This window comes from Corvus hawaiiensis, chromosome 13 (assembly GCF_020740725.1).
Source record: "Corvus hawaiiensis isolate bCorHaw1 chromosome 13, bCorHaw1.pri.cur, whole genome shotgun sequence".
Classification (NCBI taxonomy): Eukaryota; Metazoa; Chordata; class Aves; order Passeriformes; family Corvidae; genus Corvus; species Corvus hawaiiensis.
Genome location: NC_063225.1, coordinates 17,199,332 through 17,213,249, shown reverse-complemented (window position 1 = coordinate 17,213,249; position 13,918 = coordinate 17,199,332). Strand labels below are relative to the sequence as shown.

The following is a 13,918-nucleotide window of genomic DNA, read 5'->3' as shown; positions in this document are numbered from 1 at the left end:
GCTTCAGGACAGTTTTTAGATAAAATGGAATGTGAATACTAAGCAAGTTCACTGCAAATCAGGGCATCTGACATATACCAACACTTCTGTATGCACTGTCTACAAGACAATTGGTTTCATCTTGTTTTCTCTAAAGTTCTTGTCATTAGATCTCTGAGTTTTCACCACAGTATTTATATAGAGAATTTTGGCTGTGTTTGTATGTGTTATTTTATGTAGTAATAAGCTTTGAAGGGTAATGTTATTTTGAAGTTTAGAAACAAAACTGTTGATAATAGTGGACTGATTGTGCTGGAATTCACTGCTGCCTTAGAATATCTCTGCTTTTAAAAATGTGGAGGTTTTAGTCAGAGTTTGGTATTTTTAACACTATTTGCCATATTTCCTCCTGGGCTTTCTGAACATCTTGTTTAATTCTTCAGAAGATAGCTTGAAAAAGGTGAATTTCACAAACTGTTGTTACACTGATTGGGGCTTGAAGTCCAGCTTGATGGGGTAGTTAATCCTTCATTTTTGCAGTTTCAGTAAAGCAACAGACAGTCACACAAGGTTGGTTTTTCTCTGTCGTGAGCTGAGTGTTCTCCAAGACAGCATTTGTGTTAGCCTTGGAAAATTTCTGTAGAATGCACATAGCTTAAAAAGTTAAATTGGCTGACTTGAAATATTTTCCATAGCTGCACAATTTTTTTTTCTTTTCCAAATATTGTTCCTCTGGATGCTGTTAGAATGTTTATCTTTTTCAGCCTCTGCTGTCATCACCTGTTTTGCTGACAGTTTCCCATTAGGACTCCCACATTTCTGTTTGGGACCTTACTGACCAAAATGTATGTTACACCTTTAGTTTTATAGGTTTTGTTATTACATGGACAGCGCAGTGGGCTTTCCTGAAAGTGTGCAGTGGAGCTGAAGTTCACATTCATGAGATGATTTGTGGTTCTGGAAGATTTACATGTTACCTGCTCAGTACATGCAGTGTGTTTTGCTGCTTGATTTGCAGTTATTCTGGGCAAATGCTCAGAGTTCTCAAATTCCACCTGGTCAGGGCCTCTGGGTACAATAAAGGAAATGTATCCAGAAAGATCCAGACAGACAATAGTGTTACATGCACAGATAAGTAGGAAGATGATGGCTCTTTCACTTGTGTTCCTAAGGGATGCTGAACCTGACATGTGGAGTTCTATTCATATCAGTGAAGGAAGTATTTAGTTTTACCTTTGCCTTCCCAAAGGGGAACTGAATCTTTAAAATTAAAATGATTAAATCAAGAGAGCTTTAGTTCTTTGGACATAGATGAGAAGGTCTCTCACGTACTCTTTAGAAGAATCTGGCCCTTTAGACTACAGCAGAATTAAGTAAAGTGAAGGCTAAGAATTTTGATAGGATGTTCATTATACTGCCCAAAGCTAGTAAAAGCCTGAAACTGTTCCAGTATCAAATTGGAGATATTCTGGTGTCTGGAATACAGATTTACAGAAGCATTATTTTATATGCATCTGCTAAAAGGCAAACATGAAATAATCTCTTTCTCTTTGATGCTATCCAAACAGGAGTTGAGTTGCAGTAAGACACTGGAAGAGTGTTTGGTGTTCTGTCAAAGTGCATTGTCCTTCATTTTAAAATTAACGTTGTGTAAATGCTCATTTAACTTGTTTGCATGACTTCTTTCATGGTACTGCATTATTATAGTATTCTTTTACTGTTAGAAAAATATTTGTTCTTTACAGTGGGGCAGTTTTTGGCTCGAGATGTAGATGAGTATTTTATTCTCTGTAGCTTTGTCTAGAAGTTAAGACTTTCTTTTTGTGTTGCATGTTACAGAAATATTTCAATGTTTCCTATCAGCCCGTGAAGTAGCTCGCAGTCGGGATCGAGATAGGATGAGCACGGGGACGGGGACTAGACTTGATGATCCACCTCCTCAGTCCCAGCAGGAACGAAGGATCAGCACTGATCTGACAGAAGGGCAGGACGTGTACACTGCTGCCTGCAACTCTGTGATCCACAGATGTGCCTTGTTGATCTTGGGAGTGAGCCCTGTCATTGAGGAGCTCCAGAAGAGAAGGGAGGATGGGCAGCTCCAGCAGCCTCCCTCTGTTGCTCCAGAGGGGATTGGGCTTATGACAAGGTGGGCTTTGCTGACTCTACAGAATGGTTAACTCTTCTCTGCTCCCTTTAGAATTGATTAAATCACCCCAGTTTTCCTCTGAGGATTATTGCAGTTTTTTTAGAAGAAAATTTCTGCTGAGAGCAGTGTTATGCTTCTGTTGAGAATAGTGATTTTTCTTAATTTTCCTTGGCCATGCTAACTGAACCTGAAGAGTTTTATTCTGTGTGGACACTATTTAAGTTTCAAAGTTGGGCTTAGGGGTAAGTAGTTCAGATCATCAGGTGTACAGACAGCATAAGGTACTTGGAAAAATTACTCATTTTTCCTGTAATTTGTGTTTGGATTTTTTTTTCACCATATGTGTGGTTTTTTGAACTGTGCCACTGTCCTATATAGTACTGTTAAAAAAAATTGTATACGTTTAAAACAAAAGTTTCAAAGCCTATTATGACAAAAGTGTTGTTCATGATGGCTTTTTATAAATATTCCTAACAGAGCCGTGGGTAAGGCTTGTTGCTAGGTGTAGGAGAAAAAAAAGCCAGACAGCTCATTGAATGGGAGAAATGTTTAATTTAAATACTATAAGTACTACATAATGCATTTTAATTTTCATAACCTGGGATATTCTTGGTAAAACAGATTTATTCTAAACTTGACCTCCCTAAACTTTTATTCTAGAGATCTTTGAGTTTAAAGTAGAATATAACACAGGAATTGTGATGCTACTAGTCTGAGTCTACTTAAGCTTGTACAGTGTACAGAACCCATTTTGATATTTTAAATAAAGATACTGATGGGGAAAATATTAAGATATTAGGAAGATTACATTCATTCAGTACCCTTTTATTCTTTTTGCCTCTTTTTGGAAATCTAGTCCCTAAAGCATGGGTGGCTGCCTCTGTCATTGTCAAAGTGGCTTTCATCTCCAGCATACCAACTTTAGGATGCATTTTATGGGTGGGTTTTTAATAAGTTCAGTGCTTTTTCACCCACTTACTCTGTCTCTGTTTCTTGTCGTCTCAGCTCAGAGTGTTTCTGTTTACTCTGTGTAATACTTAACAAGGCTCTAGAGCAATCACTCATTTGAGGTCGCCATTTGTTCAGTTGACCAGTAAGGCCATTAAGAAGTAACAAAGTTTACTAATACCCTGTATAAGCATAATTGAAGCCATCAGACCACTCTTTTCCTCTTTAATGTGGTCCTGTGATGTTCTGTGATAGTCTGCTCCCAAATAAAACTGTGGTACCTGCTAAATTTGGCTATCAACTCTTACCTTTGTGTAATATCAGTGGTGTTTTTCTGTGTGTGTGTGCACCTGAAGCAGGAGTGAAAGTCTTACAGCAGAAAGTCGCTCAATCCATGCAAACTCAAGCTACAGACTGATGAAGTCAAGAAGTGAATCTGATTTGTCTCAGCCAGAATCAGATGAGGAAGGTTATTCACTGGTAAGTAAACCAGCATGATGTATTTAGGGATTGTCAATAGAATATTTAGATGGGAAGTACATCTGAAATATTTGTTTAGCACTATGTTTCAGTACAGTAATTCATTATTGTTAAGAGAAAGCACTAGTGGTAAAAATAATTTGAAATAATTATAACTCTGTTAACTGTCTCACTTTTATGGGTGAGGGATGAAATTTAAGTAATATTATGCACCACATATGATCACCTGAGGAAATGAGGCTTTTATTAATCTTTTAATCTAGAGTGGAAGACGAAATGTTGATTTGGATTTGGCAGCATCACACAGAAAGAGGGGTAAGTTCTATTGTTTACCTAGTGAATACTAACCTAATAAATGTTAATGTTTCTTAAGTTAAACTGTGTTTGCGGTTGCATACAGTTTACAGTTACATAACAGGTGTTAAAGCTGAGCATTTAAAAATAGCATTTAAAATAATTGTTACCTACTGTGTGTTGTGTGAAGTTCTGTTGCTTTGTGGCTTGGTTATAGTATTTCCTTGGTTATAACTCTTCATTCTAGTTTCTAGAATTGTAATGCTCTTTTGAAACAAGTGAGTTTTTCTGTTAAGTGAATCAGAAACATTCATTCTGGTTTTGCTCATGTGACTTCAGGAATAAAAAATTGGGAGAGAAGTTCATATGGAATGTTCTATTCTTGTGCTAACAACGAACTTTTACCATAAAATGTGCTTGTGCCTGGAGAACTTGTATGCAGAAAACACTGCTTTACTTTGCATCCCTTGAATACCAGCACACCTCCAGAACCAAGCAACCACATTTTCTATTGCTCTTTGTTGCTGCTTCATTCTGGGGAATCGCAGTGAGCTCCTTAATAGAAGGTGGTGGAGGGACCAGAAAGTCCCACTTCCCTCTGGATGATGCAGAATCTCTCTGAGAATCATGACTCAGGTCTGCTGTATCTGTAAAAACCATGGGAATATGCAAACAGGGATTAGGTTGAATTATGATATGCCTCAGTAACAGAAGCCTTGATACTTTTGGTAAGGTAAGAGTTCTAGTTTAAAAGGCTTCATCATTAAGCAGAGTACTCAGAGTTTTCATGCCTTCTAAAGTCTTTTGGAATTGTAAAGGATGCTATTAGTGGCAGCACCCATTAGATTTCAATATTTAACTAACGTGGAAAGAAATGCCTTGTCCATGCATAAGCAATTGAAACAGTTGAACAAATAAAGAAATGCACTAGAGCTGCTGTTACTGTGACAGCAGAGGTATCATGGCATTCTCAGGGTTAGAAGATCTATCAGAAAGGCCTCTGTCCGCCCCCTGATCTGCAGGACATTCTTTGAAGTCAGCATTTTTAGCTTTGCCATTAATCTGACACAGAACTCTGTACTTGATATCCTCTGTGTCCTAAAAGTAACCTAGGAAATGATCTTGGATTAGATCTCAGGTGCAATGTCTCATGAATTGTGGTTCCTGGACTGTTGCTTAGGCTGATATTGCTTTGGTCACAAGCCTCAGGAAGTGAGGAACAGTGCAAGAGTAGACTTCATCAACTTTTATTACAGCAAGAAGATTCTGTACCAGGTTTGTAACACTCAGGAGAAAGGGATAAATACAGTGAATCTGTCCAGAACCTAAAAAGAAGTTCAAATAGCTCATTTGCAAACTGAACACTGTGACAGCATGTACAGATGCCTCTGTTTTGGTACTGGGAGTTAATCAGCACACAGCAATGCAAGCTTGTTTGCTTGTGCTGGATGATATATATGCCAGATTTGGTTGATAACCAATACCAGAGTTGATGAATGCAGGGTGTACCTACAGGGAAACATTCCTTATATGCCTGTCAAGGTCAGGAAAAGATCTTTAAATATTTGTGTGATAAATGGATGAGCTGTTCAGCTCAGTGCTTTTTATGGTCTTTTGTCTCTTGTGACATGTCTGTTTTGTGAATCCTAGTTATCTCTTAGAACTGAAGCATGTCCCAGTGTTTGGTGAGGGTGTAACTTTGCAGCTTTTTTGGATTGTCCACCCCTTGTCACGTGGCCAGCACAGTGCAGTGCCAGCTATGGATGTTTGGTGAATCCCCTTCAGTTTTATCTTTATTCTTGTGGTGTGCTGTGACTAATAAAGGGGATACTATATGAGTTCCTATGGTCTTGCAGATGGCTATGGAAGGAAGAGCATTCTCTTTTTACTTAATTAATATTTTAGCTACTCAGTTCAATGTTTATTCTAATTGCCTTTTAAATTTACTCTGTCTAATCAGAAAGAGAACTGGGCTATTCCTACTTCAGCCTGAGGATTCTTTGAGTATCTTGTTCCTTGCTATTACTCAGTTATTTCTGAATTAGTAAACTTTTCCTTCCATCCCTACAGAAAAAATCGTTTTGAGTAATTTTGCAGTAAGGGATGATGAGCAGCACATTGTTGTTTTCTCCTTGTGTTTAAGCCCTTGGTTTTTTCTATTGCTTAGATTAATTTTTTCAATTTTCCAGATCCAGAGAGTATGCCTCCTGGTGTTGTACCTGTTGTGTACAGTGCCTGTGGGATGCTGTACACCACGTTGGGTACATAGCAGTAAGGAAAGCGCAGCAGTGCAGTCACAAACATAGCTACAGATCAGTGAGAGTCCTCCACTCTTGGCTTTTCATCACGTACATCTTAACTCAGTGAATTTCAGTGTGCATCTGTATACTGTTCTGCATTACTAATACAACTGGGCTACTCCAAAAAAAGCAGCAACTTAAATGAAACCCAAATGGAATTGAAATATTTTAGTGTACCTGCAATAATGAATTCTGCCTTTGAAAACTGACAGATCGTGCTTAAGGAAGGGACTTGAACATTCAAGAATACACACATGAATGTGTACAGCAGTGCTAAAGGGGATTATTTCTTTTTTCTTTGAAGAGAATTTAGAAAGACTGTTATCTAGGCTATACTAATTCAGAACAAGAGTAAATATTTTTTCCATGTACCCTGTGCTGGTGTATTGTATGGATTGAGATGAGACTGATTGTTTAAGTCAGAATAATATGAGGCAGAGATTTTATGCGTATGTTACCTTCTGTTTCAAATGTCTGCTTTTGTCTTCTGATTCTTGTGTGGTGTAGTGTATTTACTCCTTTTTGGCCAGTTGAGCCCCAGAAAAAAGAAGAGCTTCAAGCAAGTAACTGATGGCATGTTTATTTTTTGTCTCTATAGCTTCCCTACATATTTTTTGTTTTATGAAGTGTGCATTGCAGCTGTGCCACATTCATTTAGAAAACTCATTATTATAAGCTGGCTTATAAGGACAAGTAAACTTTTTTTTTACTGTAAGCTTCAGGTTTATTCGTCCGTGCAGCTCTGTTCATGTGATTGTAGAGGCTTCTGGAAGTGCTGTGCTGCAATCAGTTCTGTGTGATTGATGTTACACAGAATCAAGCTGAGCTCCAGCGTAGTCATACATTTGATTCTTCTACTGATATATCATCAAGAGGAAAAAAAAATTTACTTTTAGGTCTCTGTGCCCTAATTGTTAAATGTTTATAGTTCTGAAGTATGCTCATTTGATTTCTGACATATTTGTGTTTAAACTCTATCCTTTCAATTATAACCTCTATTGTTTTACATTTAATCTGTAACTCATAATCATTGCACTTTTCTCCAAATTAGAAGCAAATTTACATTGGTCTTACATATAAACATTCTTGCATTTTGTACTAAAGCAATTAGCTAAGACCTCATCTTTTCTTCAAATATGAAATAATTTAGGGTTTTATTAATACTTGGTTGGGTTTCTTTCTTACAAGGTTTGTTGCCTATCAAAACTAAATTTTCTTCTGATGTTCTGTAAATCTGTGGAAGGTCTCCTTTAGCTTATGATTTAAGACACTGGAATTGGTTTTTGTTTCTTTACAAATGCTTTGATTCTGTGCTGTGGCATAGTGCAGTGTCAGGCAGGTGGAGGGGAGGAAGCTGAAGTCACTGTGGGGTGCTTTGAGCTCTCCTGCTGTACAAAGGTTGGAGGGCTTATGGGGGCTTTTGAAAGAGGTGTTGTGTAGGCAGCATTTTGTGGACTTGGAAATGATTTAGCTGTGCTTCCTGTAGTTAATCTGAGGCTTCATTTATCCTCTCCCCGGCCTCTGTTCACCATGCACTTGCCAGGAAACTGCTTCCTACATGAAACTGAGTATTTTAGCACCTATTTCTTCTGTTCTGTCTTATTTATCTTGTTTCTCACCTTCCACTTCCCCATGTAACTTCGATTTTAAAGGAAAGCTTTAAAGCAACTATTCTAAGAATTAATGGTAAAATTAGAATAAGGTGATCTGTCTTTATTTTTGTTTTAAATATTATTGCCAGGTATAAATTGTAAAATTGAATAACAGAATTTCTTTAAATTTTTTCATAGTAAACATGACGAAATAGGTTGTCCTCTGTAAACCCTGTCATCTTACTGTGTTACATAAAGCAGCAGAGATTAGGAAATTAGATTGCACTTGAAAAGTGCACTTGAAAAGTAGTGTTTGAACTTAATCTTTCCATTATCCAAAATAAACTTGAGTCTGCATGACCCAGGCACTGTGATGGTTCTTTCTGAAGCCATAGCAGTCTGCTTAGTAGCAAGTGTAGGGAATACTGTGCAAATACGCATTAACACTATTCACTGAAAACAGAATGGGATGTGAATAGGTTTTTGTAATTCATAGCCCTGACAATTAATTTTTTGGCAACTAAGTGAAGGTAACCTGGTTTACAAAAGAGAAGCTAAATTTCACAGTATTTTGAGTTCGTAAATTGCGTGAAGGTGCAAATTGTGACCTGCAGGTGTTGACTTGTTGGCACAATAATGGCATTTTGCCTTTACTTCAGGAAGAAAGTTGTGTAGGTTGCTGGGAAAGCTAGCCCAAGTTCAAAACCTCTGTGTCTGTCTTTGTTCCTATGAGCAGCTGCTGTAGGTAGGCAGCGTTTAAAGGAGGCCCTGAAATTTGGATCTGGCTGTTACCATTGGAACTCAGCCTTACTGATGAAAGCAAACTTTGAGCAGATGAATTCCTGTGAATTTGTGTGACTTTTCCCTGAAAACGGCTATGTTTAGTAATGTTTGATATTCTGCTGATACCCTGCAGAAAGATGGTTAAAACTGAAGTAATATAGATTTGTACAAGTACTGTGAGCAGGTTGCAATTCTCCAAAGGTAGATAAATATTTAAACATTTTTTGTACGTTATGTAAATAATCCAGACTAAAATTTCAAAGTGAATTTAAACACAGTCTAGGTTTCCACAAAGGTTTCCAGATACTGCCTCTCTGTACAGATGGGAAGTTCTTCTGAGCAGGGTGTGCCCTCTTGTAATATTTTGCATGGCTCTGAGTGGGCAAACAGCACTTGCAAAAGGAGGAAAATACTGATTGATGCCTATCAATTAGCTGCTAATGAAGTTATGACTTGACTGGCATGGCACTCATTTGTGCCAGGGAGAGAGTTCTAGCAAAACTCTCTTAGAAATGAGATCAAACCTATGGTGATAAATTCCAGTGCTGCAGACTGATGCTCATTTGAAGAAGTCTGTTTATTAGTGGCAGTAAAATTTCAGGTAATGACGTGCTGATGTCCTAGGAAACACTTGAAAACAGACTTGTGAAACTGCCAGATGACACAGATCTAACACTTACTCTAGATAGTGTTTAATATACATGTATCTATCTTGAGTCGAAGTACATGTTCTGCGTTAGTCTAAAAACTTTTCTGTTCTCTTCTGCAGTCACGAATTTTGTAAATATTTCATTCAAAATAACATTGTGCTTTTTCAAGGATATGAAATATAGTGGCTTGATTAAAACCAAAACCACTCTTGCTTTATGTTTAAACCTCAAAGTAAATATCCAAGTGCATAACTTGTGTTGGTAGAAAATCTTTTCTGTACTGTTTTGTCATTTAGCTGCAAAGCATTTTTTATTCAGTGTTCTAGCTTTAAGCTGAGCAGTTTGAGTGGCTTCTTTTTGCTTTTTCATGTGGCAGCGTGTTGCAATAGTGCTTAACGTTTAAAAGAAATACAGCCTTTTCTTTGGGGAAATTGCTGTAAATTTAAATCAAGTGTTTTGCTCTAAGTTGCTTAATGCATGGTATAATTAACATGAATATTCATTTTCCACCTGTATCAGTAGCAGCAGCTCAGTCTTTACCTACAGCCAAAATGTGTTACCTGAATTGGAACTGATGAGACTTCCTTGTGTGTATCTTCAGGAGCAATACACAGTCAAATGGACTCTCTAAGTGACTCGTGGGTTCGACTGAAACACAGCAGAGATTGGTTATACACATCCTCCTACTCATTTGTTGAGTCTGATTTTGATCTCTCAAGATCCCTTGGAGTTCATACTTTGATTGAAAATGCTGTCAGTTTTGTAAGTGGAGATGTGGGAAACTCCCCAGGCTTTAAGGAACCAGAGGAAAGTATGTCCACCAGTCCACAAGCATCAATAATTGCAATGGAGCAGCAGCAGTTGAGGGCTGAGGTAAATTTCAGTTTAACAACTCTTCTTACTCTTCTTACATTATGCTCATTATAGGATTTTTAAAAAAATTCTATCTATTTTTTCTGAATTCTATCTATTGAAGACATTTTTCTTTCTTTCCTGTTAAGTATCTTAGCTGGAACTGGGAACTTCATGTAAATAAACTCTAAAACAAAACCAAAAGTATTCCCTTCTTAAAAAAATGTGCCGAGGAGGAAACAGCAACCCCATTCATCCTTGCTTACAGTTCAGTATGATCCAGTTTCAATTTCTAAGAGTACTAGCTACTTATTTAATATTGTCTTTTGCCTGCCTTTATTTTTAGCTTCGTCTGGAAGCACTTCATCAGATTTTAGTGCTTCTGTCAGGGATGGAGGAAAAAGGCTGTGTACCATTAATGGGAAGTCGCCAAGTACCAGGATTTCAGTCTTCTTCACTGCTTACTTCTGTTAGACTCCAGTTTCTTGCCGGCTGCTTTGGTCTGGGCACTGTAGGACATGCAGGGGCCAAAGGAGAGAGTGTAAGATTGCATCACTACCAGGTGTGTACTTCAGCAGTTTTTGCTGTTTAAATAACCCAGTGATAAAAATCTCTCAGTTCTTAAAATATCTCTTTGTTTGTCTGGCCCAGGATGGTATCAGAGCAGCCAAGAGGAGTATTCAGATTGAAATCCAGGTGGCTGTGCACAAAATTTACCAGCAATTATCTGCTACATTAGAAAGAGCTCTGCAAGCTAATAAGCATCACATAGGTAAGCAAAGAGCAGATTTCCAAACCAGATGTTCTCTAACCTGCAGTACAACAGATCGTATGTTTACCAAGGCAGACTTTGATATTAGTGACCAGGATTCACTGAATACCTATCTGACTACTTTTCCTAAAAGTGAGAAATCTGCCTTTGTTCATAGAGCCCAGTGGCCTTTCATACCTGGGTTGTTTTGTTGTTTCACTTTGAGAAACAATGTGATGTACAAGTAAAAAAAGAAATATTTCACCCAGTTATGCTTACCTTAGAGAGAAGATTCTGGTTTGAGATTTAGCCTCAGAACATTTATATCACAAACTAGATCTGTGTGCTACTCTTCCTTGGACAGTTTTGACACAGAGTTACAGCGAGTTAAAGAGGAATGCAGTGGTTTATCAGAAAGACTACCTTAAAGTGTCTGACAAGACTCACTCTTTCTTTGATAATTTAATTAAATTGTATTTTGAAATAATCTGCTGTTCTTCTGTCTTAGTGTTCTTACTCTGAACATCTTATTAATTAAAAACAACTGTATTTTAATCTTAGAAGCACAACAGCGTCTTCTGTTGGTGACAGTCTTTGCTCTCAGTGTACACTATCAGCCCGTTGATGTCTCCTTGGCCATTTCCACTGGGCTGCTGAATGTGCTGTCCCAGCTGTGTGGCACAGACACCATGTTAGGACAGCCCCTGCAGCTGCTGCCCAAAACTGGGATTTCTCAGCTCAGCACAGCTTTGAAAGTAGCCAGCACGAGACTACTGCAGATCCTGGCTATCACCACAGGGTGAGTGTCCCTTGCTTTTGAGAAACTTCATCGCTGAGCTAATCAGCACCCCTGAAAAATTTTGTGTAAGCTTTCATTAGGACAATAAATGTTGCTCAGGAGTACATAAGTGAAAGAGGAGTGGGGGAAAGAGTAGTCATATTATTCATAGGAAGGATGCAAATAAGACTAACAAGTATTTTTCAGTTGCAAGTGTTTGGACCTGAATAGTCACAACTTTGTGGTTTGCAAACACCATATTCTAGTAATCCCCACTTTGCTACTTTAGTTTTATATGTAAGTGTGTTCAGTTGGTGTGATAAGACTTTCTGTTGCTGTATAAACGTCATTTGTGTAAAAGCAATACTAATAATGTTCCTCAGAGCCTGACATTGTGCTTCTTTCTGTAATATGAAATAATTTTCTGAGGAATAGTGGTCTCTGCTAGACTGTGAGACAGCGTGCAAAGTCCTTGCAATACTTAAGTATTTAGTCTTAGTAAAGAAAACACCAGTGGAGAAAGTATTTTCTAGTTGAAGTTTGATATACGGTACATGCATCTTCATTTCAGTGTATGTACAACATGTTGCATTTACCTGCCAAATCTATTATGTGAAAAAGCCCTATAATCCTACACCAAAAGAACCCCCCCAAACCCATAGAAACAGCACCCCATCTTTAGAAATTGCATTGGAATTATGATCAATTAACAAAGTTACTCTTTTTTCCTTAGAAAGTACTGAAAATGTATCCTTTGACTCAAAAGATTAGACAGTTTTAATGTGTTTAAAAATAGGGTTAAAATAATAATAAGAATTAAAGCCTGTGGTGGAGGGTGTAGGATGGGGAAGAGTAACTTGCTGCAATTATTGTTCCTTGGATCAGCTCTCAAATACTCCTACTTCTTCTTTGTGTGTGTGTACAGAACCTATGCTGATAAACTGAGCCCAAAGGTGGTGCAATCTTTGCTGGATTTATTATGCAGCCAGCTGAAGAACTTGTTATCACAAGCTGGTGTGATGCTGATGGCTTCCTTTGGAGAAGGGGAAGGTGAGGAAGGTGAAGTGGAATCAAAAAAGGCAGATTCGAATGGTGATAATGAGAAGAGAGACTTCAGAGGTAATTATCCTGCGTAATTTCTGTTACAGTTCTAAAATACCACAAAACATAATAGAAGAAACCACTGAATGCTGAGGGTCCTTATCCACTCTATTGTGTGTTTGTTTTTGTCAGGTCATTTTTAACTCTGTAAATTAGATTAAAGTCATCAATTGATTTTGTGCTCAGTTTAGAATTATATAGAATCAATGCACAAAGCTGCAAGGATAGGAGCAGGCTGAGAATAAGAATTACTTCATTGGGTTTGGAATTAGGAAGAGAATACAGTTTTCCTTGAAGAATGAGTTGGTGGTGGTAGAGTTTTTCATAAATGTGGTCATAGGAATTTAAATACCTCAATTCCAAACCACAAATAAATATGGCTTTATTCAGGAAATTGTTTTATTTGCTTTGTATTACGCAGTTTTGCAGTCTGAGTGGATGGCAGGAGGGTGACACTACTGTGTCTTATGAAAAAATCTGCAACAAAAGATTTTCTGAAATACTGGTATCCTCACATAGCTTGCAGTCCCTTAATGAGCATTTTGAATTTCTGTGGAAATTGAGTTTGAAGAACTTTTAATTGTAGCCTGATTTTAAGTGTAACATATGTTTTTGTTTGTGCTTTTAACTGTCTTCACTTATAAATAATGCAAAGGCTAATGAACTAATAAAATAATCAGGAATCAGAATATGAGCTCTTCCCACAGAGATCTCCCTCCCTTACCATGACCCACAAAAGTTTAATGTTATTTTCTCTCTCTGTCTTGCTGAGGAGCAAGAGTGAGAGCACAGCTTGGTGGGCACCCACCAGCCAGCCAAAGTTAACAGCCAGCCGCCATGTAATAACTGATCATTGTGCTTTTACCTGCGGAACAGGACTTCTAGTCAAGTTGTAATATTAAGGTTGTAAATGAAAACTTTTGGTTTAACTTCCTAGCTGCCCTCCGAAAGCAGCATGCAGCAGAATTGCACCTGGGAGACTTTCTTGTTTTCCTGCGTAGAGTTGTGTCTTCAAAAGCAATTCAGTCCAAGATGGCATCTCCGAAGTGGACAGAAGTCCTTCTTAACATTGCTTCCCAGAAGTGTTGCTCAGGTATGATCGTGTCAAAATGTGCCCCATGGTTACTTTGCATTTCTGTAGTGCAGTTACAAAAATTAAGCCCTGTTAGAACATGTATTACATAGTGAATGTTCATAGTGAACAGTTCAAACTAACTGCAGTACATGTGTGCAGGGATTACGCTCTGGGGCACTGGGGGCATGG

The 13,918-nt window shown here is 37.9% G+C and overlaps 1 protein-coding gene across 10 annotated transcripts in view; it reads left to right on the top strand.

The window, feature by feature from the left end:
- Positions 1–13,918, top strand: part of HERC1 (HECT and RLD domain containing E3 ubiquitin protein ligase family member 1) — a 101,855-nt gene that overhangs the window by 51,511 nt on the left and 36,426 nt on the right. For 7 of the 10 annotated variants that reach the window (XM_048317525.1, XM_048317527.1, XM_048317530.1 and 4 more), the window contains exons 23-31: positions 1,819–2,125; positions 3,430–3,553; positions 3,817–3,868; positions 9,774–10,045; positions 10,371–10,586; positions 10,676–10,796; positions 11,337–11,574; positions 12,479–12,672; positions 13,592–13,747. In XM_048317525.1, coding sequence (XP_048173482.1) covers positions 1,819–2,125; positions 3,430–3,553; positions 3,817–3,868; positions 9,774–10,045; positions 10,371–10,586; positions 10,676–10,796; positions 11,337–11,574; positions 12,479–12,672; positions 13,592–13,747 — 1,680 coding nt within the window. The remainder of the gene's footprint in view (positions 1–1,818; positions 2,126–3,429; positions 3,554–3,816; positions 3,869–9,773; positions 10,046–10,370; positions 10,587–10,675; positions 10,797–11,336; positions 11,575–12,478; positions 12,673–13,591; positions 13,748–13,918) is intronic. The other 3 variants (XM_048317534.1, XM_048317526.1, XM_048317531.1) reach the window with 2 other exon arrangements.